The sequence below is a fragment of the Cucurbita pepo genome, chromosome LG12, assembly GCF_002806865.2.
Source record: "Cucurbita pepo subsp. pepo cultivar mu-cu-16 chromosome LG12, ASM280686v2, whole genome shotgun sequence".
Classification (NCBI taxonomy): Eukaryota; Viridiplantae; Streptophyta; class Magnoliopsida; order Cucurbitales; family Cucurbitaceae; genus Cucurbita; species Cucurbita pepo.
Genome location: NC_036649.1, coordinates 711,999 through 731,970, shown reverse-complemented (window position 1 = coordinate 731,970; position 19,972 = coordinate 711,999). Strand labels below are relative to the sequence as shown.

General features: G+C 36.8%; 2 protein-coding genes across 2 annotated transcripts; one reads left to right on the top strand and one right to left on the bottom strand.

Moving 5' to 3' along the window:
- Positions 1 to 20: 20 nt before the first annotated feature.
- On the bottom strand, positions 21 to 11,500 carry LOC111807820 (nucleolar protein 58-like). The gene is made up of 3 exons (XM_023693700.1): positions 11,484 to 11,500; positions 2,964 to 3,060; positions 21 to 1,512 (listed from the first exon to the last, which is right to left on the bottom strand). The coding sequence occupies exons 2-3, from the start codon at positions 3,003 to 3,005 to the stop codon at positions 460 to 462; spliced, it is 1,095 nt and encodes a 364-aa protein (XP_023549468.1). The 5' UTR covers positions 3,006 to 3,060; positions 11,484 to 11,500; the 3' UTR covers positions 21 to 459.
- On the top strand, positions 4,267 to 19,893 carry LOC111807819 (protein transport protein Sec24-like At4g32640). The gene is made up of 25 exons (XM_023693699.1): positions 4,267 to 4,381; positions 4,703 to 5,677; positions 6,179 to 6,409; positions 6,599 to 6,673; positions 6,801 to 6,899; positions 7,521 to 7,632; positions 7,994 to 8,121; positions 8,593 to 8,712; positions 9,773 to 9,853; positions 10,731 to 10,808; positions 10,917 to 11,009; positions 11,834 to 11,888; positions 12,641 to 12,717; positions 13,381 to 13,452; positions 13,560 to 13,643; positions 14,089 to 14,208; positions 14,302 to 14,370; positions 16,007 to 16,084; positions 16,731 to 16,869; positions 17,166 to 17,330; positions 17,666 to 17,811; positions 17,896 to 18,072; positions 18,488 to 18,576; positions 18,974 to 19,005; positions 19,294 to 19,893. The coding sequence occupies exons 2-25, from the start codon at positions 4,790 to 4,792 to the stop codon at positions 19,404 to 19,406; spliced, it is 3,321 nt and encodes a 1,106-aa protein (XP_023549467.1). The 5' UTR covers positions 4,267 to 4,381; positions 4,703 to 4,789; the 3' UTR covers positions 19,407 to 19,893.
- The last annotated feature ends 79 nt before the right edge of the window (positions 19,894 to 19,972 follow it).

The window sequence follows — 19,972 nt, the reverse complement described above, 5'->3', positions numbered from 1 at the left end:
CTTAGGGTGAATCAAGGTTGTAAAATCATAATCATGAAGCCCATTTATCGGTCCCATACATAGACCAATCGAACTTTAAAACTAAGAACACTGGCTAGTCTAAATTTTGGTTGTAAGAGAACTACATATTAGACAAAAATTTGTGTACTAAGTACTACTCAAACGAGCATTGCTTGGTAATTTGTGAACTAAATACGAACACTGCCAAAGACAATACATTCTCGAACTAATAATCTTTAACCTGATGCTGATCAAGGGAAGTTTCAAACTAGGGTGGTAACTGATTTGATTGATGAATTGGGTCCGCAGATTTTGATGTTAAAATGACGTTCCCAAACATATATATGAGGCGAAGGTTATCAAGGATGTGAATAAATCAACAAATTTCATTTCCAACCTCAAAGCTAGAGAGCAAAACTGGGAGAGAAATTGTAAAGGTTGCACTTACTTCTCCACTTTTTATCCGGTGCTTTCGTTGATAAAACCTTCCTTGCGACCTTCGAACCCAGGGCGCATAAGTTTCTTCTCCCTCTTGGCAATACGTTTCATCTTCTTATCATGGATTTTCTGAGCTATGTTTCCTGATCTCTTTTGTTGTCTTTCTGATTTCATCTTTTGGGTGGTTTCAATCCTTCCTTTCCATTTCTCAATACTCTTCAGTTGCTGTTTCTTTTCTTTCCGTAAGCTCTTCATCAGACGCTGAGGATCATCATGAACTTTAACCCCAGCAGCTCTACTTGTTGCTGCTTTCCAAGAATGCTTCTTCAATATTATCTCGCCCGTTTCAGGGTCCTTCTTTGCTTCATCCAACTTTTTTGCCTTTTCAAGCTCCTTCAGCTTGGAGAGTTTTCTCTTCTTATTCTTGCCGTCCTCTTCTTCAGTTCCTAGTTTAACATGACCAAACGCAAGTTCTTTGGTGGCCTCCTCTACATTCCTCTCCATTTCGACCCTCGACTGGGTAGTGTCTAATTTCTTGTCCTCAGACTCACTTTCTCTCTTGCGCTTCTTCTGGAAAAGTTCCCTTCTCTCGTTTCTTTCATTTCTCTTCTTTTCCCTGTTTGAACATCCTGTATTTCTATTCCCCCGGAACTCCTCAATTTTTCGACGAAGCCGTTGTCTAAGTTCTTCATATGTCACTGACCGGTCGTCACCACCCAACCCAGATGCCATTGGCTTAACACCCTCTTCATCATCATCACTCTCATTTTTCAACTTTTCATTTTCTAAGCTTTCTTTAAGCAAATCAAGGGTTGATTTAGAAGACTTTTCCGGATCCATACGATCTCTTCGTACTTTCTTAAGGTTTTCCTTTGATTCCTTCTTAGCCGTTGCCTTTTCCGTCTTGCTAAGGCCCTGAAACCAAGGTTTTTCTTTTTCATCAGTAGGTAAGTAGAACCTCGCTGGGATAAGTTCCACTAACTTGTCAAAGAACAAAGCATGCCCATGGATAATGGACTTCAGATCAATGCCGGAATTAGAAACTGCGGCAATCTTCTGCTTTTTCTTCTTCACCTGAAACCATTAAATAAAAACGGGGGGGAAATGAATAAGTAAAATGAGGGGGGAATATCTGAAAGCAATTATTCTCCATTTTAATTTCCCTTGGGTCATTTGCATAAAAACAAGTGAGCAATAGGGCATCGGTAGAGAGTAAAATTAATTTTTGATTTTTACCTGTCTTTTTCTTATCGAAGACGCATTCGCAATCACAAAACATTTTAAACATTCCTCCAAATTCATAGATATCCAAGCTTGTGTGGTTAACAAGCACTCATTGAACTTTCTACTCTCAAAAGGAAGGATTTTCCTGCCTAGTTTCAAATAAGGGTGTAAGCGCTTAGGTTTAGTTGGGTTTAATCCTGGACTGCTAGTCTAAAAAGGGAAAACAGAAGAAGAGACGGAGGGAGCGAGAGGGCTAAGATTAGGGAAATGAACAAACGGGTGCAAAACACTCAGTATACTTGCCTGCCAACCTACTACGTCTATCTTTTTTCCTTTTAAGAAAGTGTGCACCTAAGGCCCACCAGAAGATTCAAATACCGCTGGTCTAGCCGACCAGACCACCCCCTTTGGGGCCTCCAATGTATAATATCTATTAACGTTACGACTTTAAATCATGAATATAAACCAGCAAAACTCAACCAGTCCTACTGTCCCGAGTTGAAATCAAAGTGGAACATATACCAAGTGAGATGTGATGAGATACATACCCTTCTCCGATACTTTTTCGATGTGAAACTCTGAGAAAGAGAGCCGATCGTTGGTCTAAAGGAGAAAGAAGGAGGGAAGCTGGCACTTGGTATTTTTAAGGAAAAGACGCTAACTTATTTTGGGTCAATTGGATTCGTTTGTCGGCTAGTTTAACTCACTGAGATGAAGTTCGAAGAATGGTCTCAGTAGATGAGAGCAGAACAATGTTTATGGACCACGTAATCCATCATTTCCAACAATAGCAACACCGAAACTAAAAAGAGCACCCCGAGTCCAAGCGAGGGTAAGAACAAATCCGAAGTACACAAAAAAAACTAATACTTTCAACGAGTAGCCTATTATTAACAACCACGGCACTGTAAATAAAAGTAAGACCCAGAGTAGAACCAAAATCTATTTAATGTGTATACCAAATAGCTAGATTTCTTAAAATCAGTAGAAGTATCTTTCCAAGGATTATGAACTGCAGTCCAAAAAAAAATATCAGAATTCGAATAAACCAAACATCGGCACACCACTGAGTAAACTACTCGTATCCACAGAATCAAACAAAGCACCAATGTATTCCAAACACCGTCACGCCACTGCGCAAACTACTCATATCCTTAGAATCAAACAAAGCGCCAATAAATTCCACAAAAAACGGAAGACCGAAGTAAGCCTCAAGAAAAAGAGGAAGCAGAAAACGAAGCGCGAAAGAGTGCAGAAGGTCGATTTCCGCCATTAAAGAGAAAAGGAGGACAGAATTATACCTTCACTTGGGAAGAGGAAGCTACAAAGTCTGGCGCAGTCATCTTCAACCTCGCCTTCTACTTGCTCCCAAACGAACACGCAAAAAAATTAGGGCAGGAAAATAGTAAACTAATGCTCTGTTACTATTTATACTTTTCTTTTTCGAAGGAAGGTGTTGGGCGTCTTTTCACTTCATCTTAATATGAAATTGGGCTTGGGCCACTTGTAAGACGGCCCATCTTATAATTTGCTGGAAACAGCCTTAATTAAAAACTGGGCTTGTAGCCTGTTAGATAATTAATTAATAATTTTAGCAAATAAATACATTTCTTTCATTTAATATATACTTAATTACATTATTATTTATTTATTGTAATTAACGAAATAATTAACTAATAGTACTGTGATGTCCGTTAGAGAGGAGAACAAACCACCATTTATGAGGGTGTGGAAACCTCTTTTAGTATACGCGTTTTAAAGCCTTAAGGAGAAGCCTGAAATGGAAAGCCCAAATAGGACAATATCTGCTAGCGGTGGATATGAGCCGTTACAAATGGTATTAGAACCAGACACCGGACGATGTGTCAGCCTTCTCGCTGTTCCCCAAAAGGGGGTAGACACGAGGCGGTTTGCTAGTAAGGAAGCTAGGCCTAAAGGGGGGTGGATTTGGGGGCAGTCCCACATCGATTAGAGGAAGGAAAGAGTGCCAGCGAGAACGCTGGCCCCGAAGGGGTGGATTGTGATGTCTCATATTCGTTGGAGGAGAACAAACCACTGATTGTGATGTCTCATATTCGTTGGAGGAGAACAAACCACTATTTATAAGGGTGTGGAATCCTTCCCCTAAAGTATGGAGGAGGAGAAATCAAACCAACCACCAATCCAATGAAAACAATATCTATTGTGGATTATTTTTTAATAGAGATAAAATTGTAAATTTTAAAAGATTAAAGACCAATCTAATAATTATAAAAAAAAAAAAAAATTACTAAATAGAAACGTAAATGTTAAATTACAAATTTATAGTTTAATATAACTTTAAATTAAAAAAAAAAATAGAAAATTAACTATTTATTAAGGTATTATTTAAAAATAGTAAAATAATTTTTTTTTTTTTTTTAATCTTATGCATTAAATGAGATATTAAACGTTTGACATTAAAGTTTAAAATAAATGGTTGAAAATTATTAATTTTTACAGAATAATTTTTACTTTATTTTTCTTATTTATTAAAATTAATTTGTGAATGAGAAAAAATAAAATATTATTTAATAAAGATAGGTTTAAAAATGAAAATTTCCGTAAATAATATACAAACGGGTATTTGATAGTTGCATGTGCTCATCATACGTTTCTGTTTCTCTTTCACTTGGGGCCTCGTATGCCGGTGCCGGGTCTCGTGTTCTTACGACTAGCCGCTGCATCAACAACCCACCAGGTTCGTTTTCCTCGCCCTGGGATCCAATTTATGTTGTGGATCTTTGATTCTGATATGTCACTTCCTCTTGTAAATCTTAAATTTGTTTAATTCTGTTGGATTTTTTGTTGGAAATCTGGAATTTCGGATTGAACGTTATTATTGATCTGCTCGATGGTCGATCGAGAGAACATACATCGATTTCATTTTCGGCTTTTGGGTTTTTAAGAAGGCGAAATGGGTGATGAATATGAGAATTGAATCTTGTTTGTGTTAGATTTCTGTGGAAATTCGGGGATTTGGGATTCTTGATCTTATTGTTGATTTGGTGTATTCTTGCAGAGTTGACTTGGGTTGTTGAATCCACAGAGCGAGTTTGTATCGAGGGATTCCATTGAATTGTAGGAAATCCTGAAATCTGGTTGATCAATGGCAGCTCTTGTGCCTCCAGGGGCACCTCGGCCCAATGAAAGCAACAGCAATCAATCTCCAGCACCACCGCCTAATTACTACCCCAATTCTCAGACAAATCCAGGTTCTTTAGCTGATAATTTTCACAATATGAATCTCAATCGACCTCCTTCAATGCCCAATTCATTTCCCAGGACTCCATTTGGTCAATCGCCACCTTTTCCTTCGTCGGCACCCCCACCAACTGGGATTTCTGGTGCGCCACCTCAATTTTCACGGCCAGGTCCACCCCCGGCTTCAATTACCCGACCTAATATGCCTTCATCAGGGCCTCCACCATCTGCATTACCTCCCAACATGGCTCCAATGAGACCCAGTGGGCCGCCTGTTGGACAACCATCTCCATTAGTATCTAGGCCACCTCCGCCAGGCGTTGGGGGTCCTGGCCAACCCTCTCATAGGCCACCACCTTCAAACACTGTTATTTCCTCAGGTTTGTCCAGTAGTTCAGCTGCGCCTCCCCTTGGTGCACCTCCACTTGGTGCACGTCCAAGTGCAACATTTCCCCCTTCTGGTAGTAGCCCAAGCATGCCTCCACCAAGTGCTCAGAGTGGTACATTGAGTAATGGCCCTCCAGCATTCGCTCAGAACAACTTCCCTGGTGGACCACGTTTTCCTCCAGCAGCCAATGCACCACAAGGTCCTCCACCATCCGTTGGTCCTCCACCAATGGGAGCATCTGTTCAGACTCCATATATGCATTCTGTTCCAGGTGGCCCTGGATTCTTGGCTCAATCAGGTCCTCCCGGGCAACCAGCACCACCATTTCAGTTGGCATCTCAAGGAGTAGCGCCACCTTCAGGTTCCCCATTTGGGCCACCAACATGGCCAATGCAAGCTGGTCAGGTAGCCGTTCACTTTTAACTTGTTGAGTTTATGCATTATGTAGTAGTTAGGTGAAGTTGCAAACCTATGCTCAGGCTTGCATACACTTGTAAAAAAATGTGTCTTGTATACATATTCTTTTTTGGGGATTGAATTAGAGAAAGAATTTACAAGTTTTTGGACATGCGCTTTATAGGCATATGGTACCTACTCTACTACATAACTCCCAATTTTAGACGTGAGGAGAGAGTTTCCAGATTTATCTTGAACTGCAGAAAGTCAATAATTTGTTGATTGATTTGTTTAAAGTCAGAAGACGCATGAAAAAAAAAAAAAGAAAAAAAAAAGCAGAAGTTGCCCATTGTGTCATGTACAGCTTCTCTCGATTTTGTTTTTCAGACACATGTTTCAAGTACTTCCTTTTCATCTCGCCCATACTTTTGTTTTTTCATTTGTTTTCATGAAAGCTAGGTTCCTTGTTTGGAAAAAAAAATATGATCATTTTCTTTTTTTGAACACAAGGCGACAGCTCCTCCACCTATTACTGGTCAATTGCAGCCACCTAGAATGTTTGGGATGGTGCCACCTCCACCTAACCAATCTATGACTACCATCTCACCTGCTATTGGTCAAACCGGATCTCCTGCAGCCACACAATCAAAAATTGATCCTAATCAAATACCAAGGCCCGTTCCAAATTCATCAGTTGTCCTGTTTGACACTCGTCAAGGCAACCAGGCGACTCTTCCCCCGGTACTTTCTCGATCTACATGGTGTTAATTATGTTCTACTTTTTTATTTCCCCCTTCTTTGATATCCTGTCCTAGGGATATTACTGATAGTCTTGTTGCATGAACATGAATTTCAAATTTATTTACTTCAGCTGGTGTTTATTTCTTTCAAGCTTTAATGTTATCGTTTCCTTCTTTAAACTTTGTGAAGCCTGCATCAAGTGAGTTTATTGCAAGAGACACTGGGAATTGCAGTCCACGTTTTATGAGGTGCACCATTGGCCAGGTGAAGGACTAGTTTTCATTTCATCATTTTCCCTGTTTATCTTTTGCTTCATATCTTCGTTGATGGCTGCCTTGCGAAGTCTCTGTATCTTGATATCTTATGGTCTCTGACTTTTCACAATTTTCAGATCCCATGCACAGCTGATCTTTTGAATACATCAGCCATGCAGTTGGCTTTGCTAGTCCAACCATTTGCTCTTCTACATCCTTCTGAGGAGCCCATCCAAGTGTGTAATGCATCCCTTTTTTGCTATTCTTTATAAACTAAAGATGCAATGATAATCGTTAGACTGTATCTTTGAACATTTTCCTTCTCATTATATCAATGAGAGGTTGTTTCTTGTTTTTTTAATTTATTTTTTATTTTTTATTTTTATTTTTTTTAAATAACAGTTAGGTTGTAGATTTAGCTTTTTTTCCTCTGTTAGTATTGTTGTTTTTTTAATGGAGTGTAAACTTAGTTCACATCTCATTATTTTCTCATCAAAGAGTTAGTTTATCATAGTCAGGTGACTTTTTTATTTTTTTATTTTTTTATTTTTACTTTGGCTGTAATGATGCCTAGACTCTAATTAAACATACAAACAACTATCAAAACCGATGAAGAATCTAATCCAGTAGAACGACAATCTTTAACAGAAATTACACGATTACCCTTATCTTACTCTATCATCAGCCTTCAAATGGATTTATTTGTTATGCAATGGTTATAAATACACTCTTGTTTCTTTAATTTTTTACATATTAGGAGAATATTGTTGCAAACTTTTGGTTTTTTATCTTGTCAAGTGGTTGAATTTTATTAGACAGTGATGCCATTTGTTTATTCAATGGATTTTATATTATAGGTTGTGGATTTTGGGGAAAGTGGGCCTGTCCGATGTTCTCGCTGCAAAGGCTATATAAATCCTTTTATGAAGTTCATTGATCAGGGAAGGCGATTCATCTGTAACTTATGTGGTCAGTGAAGATGTTTGTTACCTTTTTAGTGGGATATTTTCATGTTGTTTCTCTTAAAGCTTGGAAATTTGTTGTTTGATTGACATAGGACTATCATTCATCATTTCTGCAACTAGGTTTACTTACTGTCTTTGCATATTTTCTGAATTCGTGAGGTCACTCTTGGTAATTTTTAGTTAAGGGCGTTACTTTGAAGCTCATTACCTATCTGGCTTCATTTCTTTCAGTCACCTCCTTATTGTTATAAAATACACAATACTGCCTTTTGTCGAATGTCAAAGGATTTCTTGCATGTGTGGAATTCTATTCTTCCTTTCCTTTGTAGGTGGTGACCTAAAACCCTGTGCCATTCCTTTTTCAGGTTTTACTGATGAGACTCCTCGTGAATACCACTGTAATCTTGGTCCTGATGGTAGAAGAAGAGATGCTGATGAAAGGCCCGAACTGTGCAGGGGAACAGTAGAATTTGTTGCTTCTAAGGAATATATGGTATGGTAGTTGGTTTATGTTAGTCCATTAGCATGGACGTTAATTTCGTTCTTATCTTAGGTGTTTAGTCATTATTGATTTTTAATGGATGGAGACCAGTTACCTTCCTTTTTTTGCCAATAAGAAACAAACTGATAATAAACAAAATATGAGAGAAACAGCCTCAAGTGAATGGGATGAGGAGGCCCTTGGCAACAAAAACTAAGCCATTAAGGCTCACTAAATGATATCAGGACTTATTGGAGGGCTTTCTTCTAACCTCTCTTGGCTTTTGGCGTTGGTTTTCTCTCGCNCAATATGAAAAATACATTGATAACATAAATAAAAAGCAACCAATGAAAAATTTCAAAAGAAAAAAAGAAGAGGACCAATGAAATTTGGAGGACCATATAAAACAAAGTATCACTGCAAAATGCACGTGCGCACACAGACACATATTGACATACTGCTTCTGATGCATTTTGACTCCAGGTGCGTGATCCAATGCCAGCTGTTTATTTTTTCCTCATCGATGTGTCCATGAATGCTATACAAACTGGTGCCACTGCTGCAGCATGCAGTGCAATTAGTCAAGTTATTTCGGATCTTCCAGTAAGTTCTACATTTGACTGGATGCATTATATATGCATGTATGTGTTTATAATTCATAGCTGTCGATAATACTCTGTGATATTTATACTTTTTTACGAGGGTTTATGATTTTTCCTTGTGGTATTTGATGCATGACCATAAAAAATTGGTTTCACATGACCCTTAACCTTTCTTTTGTTTCTATAACTATTTAAACTAGTCTGAAATAATAGCATTGGGTTGGTATGTTGTGGAAGAGAAACTTCTTGCGAATCTGCTTTCTTGTCTTCCATAAACTGAAACTGCAATAATAATAGGTTTGGATATAATTACATTTCTTTTTGACAATTCAATTTTGCCATTAAAATTTTTAATCCTAGGCGTTGGGAACTGTTGTATCAGTTTATTATCGCTAGACTTCATTTTTTTTTTTTGTTCTTTTTTTGCTTTCAACATCTGGTTTATGCAATTAAACCTTGGACGGATGTCATTCTAAAGTTTGCCTCTGTCTCTTTTGTTTCACTATCTTCAGATGGAGTTACCTTGTGTGACCTATGCATAGTTGTTATGTTATTCTGTCAGGGTTTGTTCTGTCTCTTATAAGTGACTACATTCTCTTTTCTGTTATGGATTGCCATTTTTGTTAATTTGACTCTTTGTAACAATCTAAATGCTGCGAAATTTGGTAAAATTCTTTCTACGTAATCGAACAATCTTTTACTGCAAATCTTTCAGTTCTTGAATGCCCTTGATAAATTGGACCCTGTATGAAATCTAAAAACGATGTCACCTTGAGGTTGAGGAACTTAGCCATTTGCAAAAGCTTTTATTTGTTTTGCTTGTCTGTATTTTTCTGAATAATTTGCTATTCCCTATTTAGAGTGTTATTTATCATTTTTCCTGTCCTTTTCCTTTATGTTTTAGTGAGTGGTTGTTGGATTTGGCTTATATTGATGTTTACAAATAGGATCTATATTGACGATCTTGGAAAATATTTTTTTTCCCCTGTTTCGTCCATTTTTAGCCGTATATGAGCTTTATTTTTTCTATCTTAGTGACTGATGACACTGTGATGTTCCAGGAAGGTCCTCGTACATTTGTCGGGATTGCAACATTTGACACAACAATTCACTTTTACAATCTGAAACGAGCACTACAACAGGTCACATTTCAATCATTGTTATCTATCTCCATTTTAGGCATTTCTTTTGTTGTGAGGGTGAAAAGAAAACTAAGGCATCTTGATGGTGAATGTAATAACTGGTATTCGTCAGATAGATGGAAAGGAAATCAGATCATTTCAGAAAATAGATGAACGAATACACAAGTATTGTCAATTTAGTTGTACTTGTTTCTCTTCCGGATTCTTGTAATTATTTTGTTTTTGGAACATTTAACTCATCTTTGTTCTTTCGAACCTAGCCTTGGATAGTTGAAACCTGTTTGAGTGTTAGTGAGGTGAGCCATGAGCATTATTTCATGCATCCCATTTTGAGTTGTTAAGCTTTCATCTGGTCCGTTTTCTTGAACCTGCATTCCTCTGTAAAAGAGAAAATCCTGTAAAGTATCAAATGTTCATTTGGTCTTCAGTTCCGTATAAGCATGAAACTGAAGATGAACTTCCAAAAGAGGAAAACAAAAATCCTATCGGAGAGAGAAGGTACTGAGAGGGCAGGTTTTTTTCTTTAATCTCCACAGCTAAAACTAACTTTTGAAACCCAGTGATCCTGATCTGGTCAAGGTTAATACGACACAAATTCCATTCAAGATAAACTTTCAGCTGCAAATTAGGTAACAAATTCCAGTAACAGTATGAACTATAAGTGCTCATCAATGGGCGTACAACTTTTAATTTAGGTATCATCCAGAATTTGTTAAAGAAGATATTTGTTCCTAATACTTTTGGACAATCCCTGCCCTTGGCCTCAATGGAATTAATTAGGGAGATTCTTTGAATGCATATGGTTTTTGTTAAGAAGGCTAACTGATAGTCTCTGATTTTTTTACTTGTTTATTGATGTTCTGTTATTTCTTTTCAGCCTTTGATGCTCATAGTTCCTGATGTACAAGATGTTTATACTCCTCTGGAGTCTGATGTCATTGTTCAACTTTCAGAGGTTAGATTCTCCAAAATATTTGATTTTGATGAGGTTGATCACTAGATTTAATTTTTTTCTTACCTTTCCTATTTCTTTAATAATGTCACTTCTTTTTTGTGGGCATAGTGCCGCCAACATTTGGAGTTGTTGCTCGAAAGTATTCCTACTATGTTTCAGAGTAATAGAACCACCGAATCAGCCTTTGGTGCTGCAATCAAAGTATGTTTCTGTTGCACTATTATCGTTGACTACTCTTCAATTTGTACTTGTTCATATTCTGAACAAAAATGTCTTAGAATAGTTCTTTTTTGCCAATCAAAACCTCCTTCCAACGCCAAAAAGGAAAANAGAACAAGAAAAAAAGAAAAGACAAGAAAACAAGAGAAAGAGTAGTTGGGCAAGGCTATATGATTCCTTTAAGTTATTATATATTTACGTTAGATATACTTCAAGTGGTAAAAGCACCCCTTCTATACCCTTCAAATGAAAAAAGGGCGGCTGCAAAATTATAGTAGTCTTCAGAGAAGAAAAAAGTCAGCACAAACCACCTATACAAAAGCTTTTTACAGGTAGACCCTCCACTTGTTAGTAATAAAATAAAAGATTTTTTTTTTTTTAAACTTAACAAAGATAAACTAGAAAGCTTTAGAATGTCCTAGGCTTTAGAATCTCAAAAACATTACCTAAAAAGTACCCCATGTACTTTGCATTGATATGTTTCTGTGTTCTAAGGGTATGCCAAGGTTGATGATGAAACAGTTCCATGAAGAGAACTTTGTGTTTATTTTGTTGCTAATTTAACAGATTAGTCAAAGAGTAGATGTGTGTGCTGATTGCTCAATATTGATCAGCTTTATTAAAAAAAATTGGCTGAGATTCACTCATCATGTAGACTGTACTGTTACTTAACTGGTCAAAAGCTAGATTTTGTTTTTACCCCTTTTTGATTTTTTGCTTTCTAGGTCAGTAAAAAAGAAAATTTCTCACTTGAAAATAAAATTATACTTACATTGTGATAATAGTTTGCTTGTTCTATTTGTTAGGCTGCTTTCATGGCAATGAAAAATACTGGAGGCAAAATTTTGGTATTCCAGTCAGGCAAGTTCATAATGGATATTCTTTTATCAAGGATGTATTGCAGTTTGTCTTTTATTTTGTTTTTATTTTTATTTTTTTGCTATTTTTTTCTTTAGCATGAAAATTATTTCTATTATTTGTGCACCGTTTGGTATGGACAACCTCGAGTAAGTGTCCTGAGCAAGTTAGACAATAGACGAATAGTGTTGGATTTCAATATGCAAATATATTTTTATTTTTGTTATATTAAATTGAAACAAGGTGAAAAGGCTACAATGGTATACACATTATTTGATATAGGTTGGATAAAAGCCACTCATAAACTGTGAAAGAGTTGCTTATAACAGAATAGGGATGAGGATAGTGTAGGGCTGGAGAGTGAGAAGTGGATAGGATGAGTTCGCGATCGAGTTAAGGTAGACGGTGTTTGTGTGGTGGGGGGAAGAAGTAGAATTCTTCTTTTGACCTATTTCGAATAATTGTAAGGCTCAAATAGAGAAAACCTTAATACCTCTGAGTTAAAGTACTCAAGACTAAGTTGTAAATTTTTAGGTACTATCTTCGTTGATGTTTGACTATTTATACAAGTTGTATAATAATCATTGCTACATCAATGGAACCATGACTCAATCGTAGAGGAGCATCCTCCTAAAACAAAGGAAATAACTAAAAATAGAAATGAAAATGACTATTTTCTTATTTAGCACCACCTAGTGGTTATGCTGCAAAGACTATTTTCCTAATCTAATTTAGTTACTTTTTGTGAAATACAGTCTTGCCATCAATTGGAATTGGAGCTCTTTCTGCTAGGGAGGCTGAAGGAAGAACAAATATTTCTTCTGGGGACAAGGTATTCTTCTGAACTTTTGTGCTGTCTATGTTTTCTTTTAAGAAGATTGTGTTGCCACTTTTTGCATTTAAATTTAGGAGCATAATATTATCAGGTTGAAAGAAAGTCACCGATGTACGATTGTACAAATGTTCTATTGGGATCTGGGTGTGAGGATCCTTCACCATGTGGTTGGATAGATAAACTATCCTTGGAAGAAAACTTGCTTTCGTCTTATTCTTGGCCTTCCTTTTTCCAAGTCAGATTTTTAGCAGGAAATTATTGTTTGAAAGTAAATGACTTTACAGCTTAGAAGTTCGAACATTGTTAATAGTTTCCTTTAGCCTGTAAATAATATTCTACGCCCAGCAAGCCGCATATAAAGATGCCCAGCAACATATTAAAATTTTATGGTTTTCTAATTATGAATTGAACCTTTCTGGGTGGCAATGGATCCCATTTTTGTTTTATCATTGTTATGTTGTACAACATATTTTCCAATCGCATAAAGGCTGCAATCAATGATTAATCCTAACCTACGTTATTTTGTTGTGTTAACTTCATAGTTTTTTTTCTTTGTTTCAGGCATTAGCATACTGTTGTTCACTGTAAAAATATGAAGTTCATCATTTTACGACTAATTTAAAATTAGTGCCATCATTTTCTTTACACTTTTTTTTTCAGGAGGCTCATAAATTACTACAACCAGCTGATATGGCTTACAAGACAATGGCAATTGAACTGGCGGAGTATCAGGTGGGTGCGATCTTTCTTGTCATGTTGTCGGTGATATATGATAGGATTTATCTGCTGGCACTGGTCAGAGTTTTCTGATCTATTCTTGTCTTCCACAATTGTTCTAGGTCTGTGTTGACGTGTTCCTCACTACCCAGAGTTACATCGACATTGCTTCTATTTCTGTCATTGCAAGGACTACTGGGGGCCAGGTATGTGTGTGTGTTTTTGGTAATTCTCGAGATATACATTTGGACTACTACTTCAAATATAGTCCTGCATCTCTGCTGATGAGAAATCTCATGTATTCTTGCCATGGTGTGGTCGTCTGTCGTTACTCATCTGGCAGTTAGTTTCTTTCTTACCTTTAGTTAACAAGCCAACAAATGTTAAATAAGAATAGTCTCAGCCTCCTTTATTCTTCTTACTTCATGTCTTTTGTATTCCAATTATACTACCTTTTTGAGTCATCAATTAAAGCAGTTTCATATTTATGGTTGAGTTCGTAACTTCAGTTTTAAACAGGATTAAATAATACATTGGTTATTGATTTAAATATTTTTTTCTTTTCAACAGTTCCTTCAAATTTCCTAAAGCAAAGTGTAATTCTCATCTTAAATATTTCCCCTACTTAATTGGTTATCCACTGTGTTACAGGTATATTATTATTACCCCTTCTCAGTGCTTTCAGATCCAGCAAAGCTCTACAATGATCTTAGATGGAATATCACAAGGCCTCAAGGCTTTGAGGCTGTGATGCGTGTTAGATGCAGCCAGGTGATTATTTTTGTTTACTTTCAACTAGTAAAGATCTGGTGGCTTTCATTTTCTCTCTTTTGTGAAATCAGCTGTAATTTTATCCTTTTGCAGGGAATTCAAGTACAAGAGTACCATGGAAATTTTTGTAAACGCATCCCTACAGATGTTGACTTACCGGGAGTAAGTTATTCTCTACATTGTTACTTATCTAAAATAATAAGCAAATTTTTAGAATAGTGACTGATCCCAACCAATCTTGTCCATGATATTTTCCCATGTAAAGTAAAAAATTTCAAGAGCATGTGTGTGCTACATTTATATATTTCAATGCTACCACTATTTTGCAAATTTCATTTCTTGGTTTGTTAAATGGTTGGATCAACTTTTTTTTATGAAAGAACTTGACTTTCGTTGAGGGAAAAATGGGAAAAAAAAAGTCCACTAAAAGGAATCAGACTACAGTAAAGGGACTCCAATCAAGAGAAATAAGACCAAATGAATAGTTACAAAAGAGCCTAGAGAAACTTGAGTCAGACTACAGGGAGGGACTCCAATCAAGAGAAATAAGACCAAATGTAAAGTTATAAAAGAGCATAGAAACAGAGACTCAAAGAGAAACAATGAATCTAACAAGGGACCAAACATCACAAGAAGATCTCTTGCGCACTCTGAAGAGTTTGTTTTCTCTTAACCTAAAGCCCCTCCAAAATAGTGCACCCCATCCTGTTACAAAAACTGCCCTTTATCACAAAAGAGCGGATGAAGAAAAGCTCCTCAAACGCCTTCTTGCAACTCGAGGGCTAACAAAGCTGAAGCTGAACACCTTAAAAGAATTGTGAGGCCGCTTAAGTAATGATTGAATTCTCGAGTTGATCGCACATAATCTGCTTCCCTTTTTCTTTTAAGGCCTGCAACATTCGGCGTACCCAACCCAGAAACTGAGGTACCCTACCCAAAATATTGCCCAACTAAATTAGAAGACGACCCACCGGAGGAAGACTTTAGCCTTTCTCTTACGAAAATTTGGGCACAAGTCATGGAGAGGCCCAAACGTCATGGGATTCTAAGAGTGCCAAAAATGAACACTTGTTCTCTATTTGAGAGTTTACCTTAAAGGGCTATTTTTGTACGTGGTTGAGAATTATCCATGTCATCTCTTGCTAGAAGCATTGGGCAGCCGGGGACCTTCACCTCAGTGTACAACTTCTTCAAGTTAGCCCTATCTCAGAACCCTATCTCTGCCTGATATCAGTCCATGGGTATGAACCTTATGGGAAAAACCCCTTTCTCTAGATTAAGGAAGCATCCCATCAAAATGAATCCATTGTTGTTTCTATAAGCTTTAAACTAATCTCCTCATCCCCTTCCTCTTCAACCAAAACCTTTTTGCCCCCTCGGTTGGACCCCCACCTAGAGCCAGCAATCACTGAACCAACCCAATTATCCAAAGATGGGGGGAATATCTCGTACTTTGACCCAATATTTCTGAAAGGCTGTTCGTCTATTTTTCACCCATCACCTCTTCATCCCATGGACAAAACCAAATAGCTCAATCAAGGATCATTCCCACGTGTCTAGATGGTTTGGCCAACTTTTGATTTGTATTTATTTATTACCTGTACTTTTCCCTTTCCAGTTTCATCAAACTGGTTCCATTAGCATTGGCTTTTGTATGTTATGATTTTTTTTGCTAAAACTAAATCTTTATAGTCGTTGTATACTAGCATGGCATGATGCTATTATTTCCTTGCTGCCATAAAATTATGTACTGCTTTTTGGTTTGTGATTGTTCTTACCATGATCTTCTTTGTTACAGATTGATTGTGACAAGACTATAATGGTGACTTTAAAACATGATGACAAGTTACAGGATGGCTCAGAATGTGCTTTCCAGGTAGTGTTTCTCTCTCTCTCTCTCCCCCCTCCCTCCCTCCCTCCCTCTTTTTTCCTTCACCCCCCAGCCCCTGCCAAAAGGATACTATAAATTATAGGCAACATACGTAAACATATTATGCATTTAGTTTCAATGGCTTGCTTGGTATGATTTGGTTGTGTTACAAGTGTCCAAGTCCTCAAAACTTTGTAGGTTTTTGAGAAAAATTGGATTGAACCATTATACAAACAAGAAGGGTCCTCTTGGTCTATCTTGTTGTTAAAATTCCTCTACCGCAGAATTTCATACTCGTTTAATGCATGTCATTCTTAGAAATTCATGACTTATCTGTACTTTGTGATTCCACTTCTTCAACGATTAACTGCCCCAGGGGGCTGAATTTCATGATGTTTCAATAGAAAAATTCAAAGAGACATCTAATTTGTCATGCCCAATGAGTGAAGGGACAGAATTAAACCAGACTGCAATTGTAGTTGAGATGGTGGCTGTCTTACACTTGGTTGATATTTTTGCACAAGTACCATTATTTTTTGATAGGAAACATGAACATTTCATTGATGTGTTTGCACTGGTGTTCTGCCATTAAATTGAAACGGCTTGTTAAGATTGATATCCATGATTTGTTTTACATTCATTTCTATTGTAGTGTGCGCTACTCTACACTACAATATTTGGTCAGCGGAGAATTCGTGTCTCCACTATATCTTTACCTTGCACCAGTATGCTGAATAACCTCTTCCGATCAGCTGACTTGGACACTCAGTTCGCATGTTTTCTAAAGCAAGGTATTTTCACTTTGGTCGGGGTTTATTGTATTTGTTTTTTATTTTAATAATTTTCTTTTGCAGTTTGTTGCTGTAATCAGCTTCTTTTGTATTGTTTTTTTTATAAGAGACGAGATTGCTGTTATTATCACTGATCTCATATTTACATTTAGGACCGCTTTGTGGTTTATTTCATTGTGATCAGATGATCGATTAGCTGCGAACAAACTATTAATGTCGCTGGCATCAACCTCATCCTTTGCCCTTTCAATGCTATATGCCTCAATACTTATATATATCTTTTATCTGTTTTATAGCGGCGGCTGAAGTTCCTTCATCCCCACTCCTGCAAATTCGGGAGCGTATTACAAATCTGTGTGTCAATGTTTTACTTTCATACCGCAAGTATTGTGCAACGGTATCATCATCTGGACAGCTTATTCTGCCGGAGGCTCTAAAGCTACTGCCACTTTATACCATTGGTGTGTATTTTATCCATACCAAAACCTGTCNTTTTTTTTTTTTTTTTTTTTTTTTTTTTTTTTTTTTTTTTTTTTTTTTCACATGAATTCTGAACTCTTATGCGGATAAATAATTATCAGAGAAACATCTTTATAAAGATTTAGTAGTTTATAATCTTTAGATCACCTATGGAAATTGGAAAACATGGGATTTTACTAGAATTTAATGGAATTGATCTAATGGAGAGAACTCAGTTACATATTAGCAAACATAAAATGAAGAGTCGGCATATTTGTGCTGATAAATTGTGGTACATAGATAGGGTCAGTGATACTATTCTGTTGGCTTCTTTCAGCATTAATAAAAAGTACTGGTTTGAGAACTGAAGGAAGAATTGATGATCGATCTTTTTGGGCCAACCATGTTTCTTCCCTTCCAATTCCTCTGGCTGTTCCCTTGGTATATCCTAGAATGTTGGCTATACATAACCTTGACACACAGGTATGACTTAATTTATTTTGCTTGCTTGCTTGCTTTCTCAGAGGTGGACTGTTCTCAGTTTATGTTACTTCCTCCTATTGGCAGGATGGTGATTCAACTCCGGGTACTCCAATTCCTCTTTCTAGTGAGCATGTGAGTGAAGAGGGAATCTATCTTCTTGAGAATGGTGAAGATTGTTTGATATATGTTGGGAACTTGGTTGATAGAGACATATTGCAGCAGTTATTTGGCATTTCCTCAGTTGATGAAATTCCTGCCCAGGTATTACGCTACACTGTAGAATTGTCATTCTTGTTATTTATGAATAATAAAATTATAAAAAGGGAGGTAAGCCAACCCCATCCAAAGGAAATTACTTAAAACTTCTCCAATTGGTTAAATATTGCATATTATCATTTCTAGTGCACACCGGGTTTTCATTTTTAAATCGCGTAGAATATAAGGTTATTTGATTTTAGACAAAAATATAGATGAAGGAAAACAATATCAAGCCATTGATTCTAAAAAGGAGATGATAGAAGGAAAAGAAAACTAGGGTTTTTTTTTCTATCATGGTTCTGATATATACAATTGCTACAAACTTATAAATATGTAATGAAATGTCTCAATTGGACTCATATGCTGGATGGAATCTAATATGGCATGAAATCTGTCACTAATACCGTCGCATGTTCAGTTTGTGCTGCAGCAGTATGACAATCCTGCATCCAAGAAACTCAATGACTTGATGAATGAGATACGACGTCAAAGATGTTCCTACCTTCGGTAAGACTCGTATTATACATTTATTTTCTTTTTTTTTTTAAGTTGTGGATCCTTTGTGTGTTTGTGTGTGTGTGTGTGGTGGGTGAGAAATAAATTTAACCACCATGAATAAATACAAAAGGAATGCTCTGCCAAACAAGGTAGGAATGGATTTTGACACATAGGAGTCGCCTGCTTGGGTCGGAAATGGAAATATAAGGGAGCTTCCTCCTTTCCTCCCAAAATATGACTCGCCATTACTTTTTTTAGCTTGGTGTGTCCCTGGAGAGTAGGTCAAAACTTCCATGGGCTCCGAAAACTGCCTCCGAGCAAATTAATTATTATATAGATGCTTAAATTTTCCTTTTTCATCTACTTTTTTGAGTGTTCATTAACCTTTTCCTCCTCCTTTTTGCAGCTTGAGGCTGTGCAAGAAAGGAGACCAGTCAGGTCAGTGTTCTATATCAAATTTTATTATTATCTAGTATGAGATTACAACTATACCCAATTTTGTATTCTTTGACTTGATTACTACCCCCCCTCCCAAAAGAATAATAATAATAATAATAATCTCTTTCCATTTCTAAGCCAACATAAAGCGAGCATATTTTCTTTTTGAACCGCCATTTTGTCTCTTTCTCTTGTTTAAGAAATATGTGGCGCTAAGTTTAGTTTTGCTTCATTGTGTGTATAGATGTTTGTGGTGATTGTATATTCCTTTTGTGTTCTCTTATTCAGGGATGCTATTCTTTTCGAATATGATAGAAGATAAAAGTTCCAATGGCCCTTCATACATCGAGTTTCTTGTTCATGTACACCGCCAAATTCAGATCAAAATGTCTTCTTCATGATCTTAGACTTCAGTTAATCTTCCTGTGCTGCTGCAGTTTGTTTGCTTCAGAGGAACTCCTTACTAAGAAACCAGAGTCTCATGGGGAAGTGGGAACGAAATTCTCGGTATGAACGGGATCGATTGTGACAGTCCCATTTACCTTTGAGAAGTTAAATGAGTGAATTTTGACATGGGTAATTGTTGTTGGATTATGTTTGATGGAAGATTTTGGTAGTGAACGCAACCAGCATAGTTTCTTGTTTAAATTTATTGTTATCTTCACAGCACTTTTTCCTTTTCGACCCGAAATACCGTGTTACTGCTCTCGACATACTGTCGGGAGACGGGAGACCGGATAAGATATCTAATATACCATATAGCTATCGACTTCTTTCTAGTAATCTATGTCGATAAGCATATATGGCTTCTCTAAGTTCAGTCCGGATTAACTTTGACTATGAACCAGAAAATGATAATATGCATGTTACATGAACACTTTTGGAAAATTTTTATGAAATTTCCTTTCCAGGAGTTACATTTTCTCATGCTCTTTACATTTTCTCATGCTCTTATAAATTCTTTTGA

Coding starts and splice junctions, on each gene's coding strand:
- LOC111807819 (XM_023693699.1), top strand. CDS start 4,790: ATGGCAGCTCTTGTGCCTCCAGGGGCACCTCGGCCCAATGAAAGCAAC. Junction 6,410..6,598: donor ACCAGGCGACTCTTCCCCCG/GTACTTTCTCGA, acceptor AACTTTGTGAAG/CCTGCATCAAGTGAGTTTAT. Junction 9,854..10,730: donor TGAAACGAGCACTACAACAG/GTCACATTTCAA, acceptor ATTTCTTTTCAG/CCTTTGATGCTCATAGTTCC.
- LOC111807820 (XM_023693700.1), bottom strand. CDS start 3,005: ATGACTGCGCCAGACTTTGTAGCTTCCTCTTCCCAAGTGAAG. Junction 1,513..2,963: donor CTTCCTCTTCCCAAGTGAAG/GTATAATTCTGT, acceptor TAATGGTTTCAG/GTGAAGAAGAAAAAGCAGAA.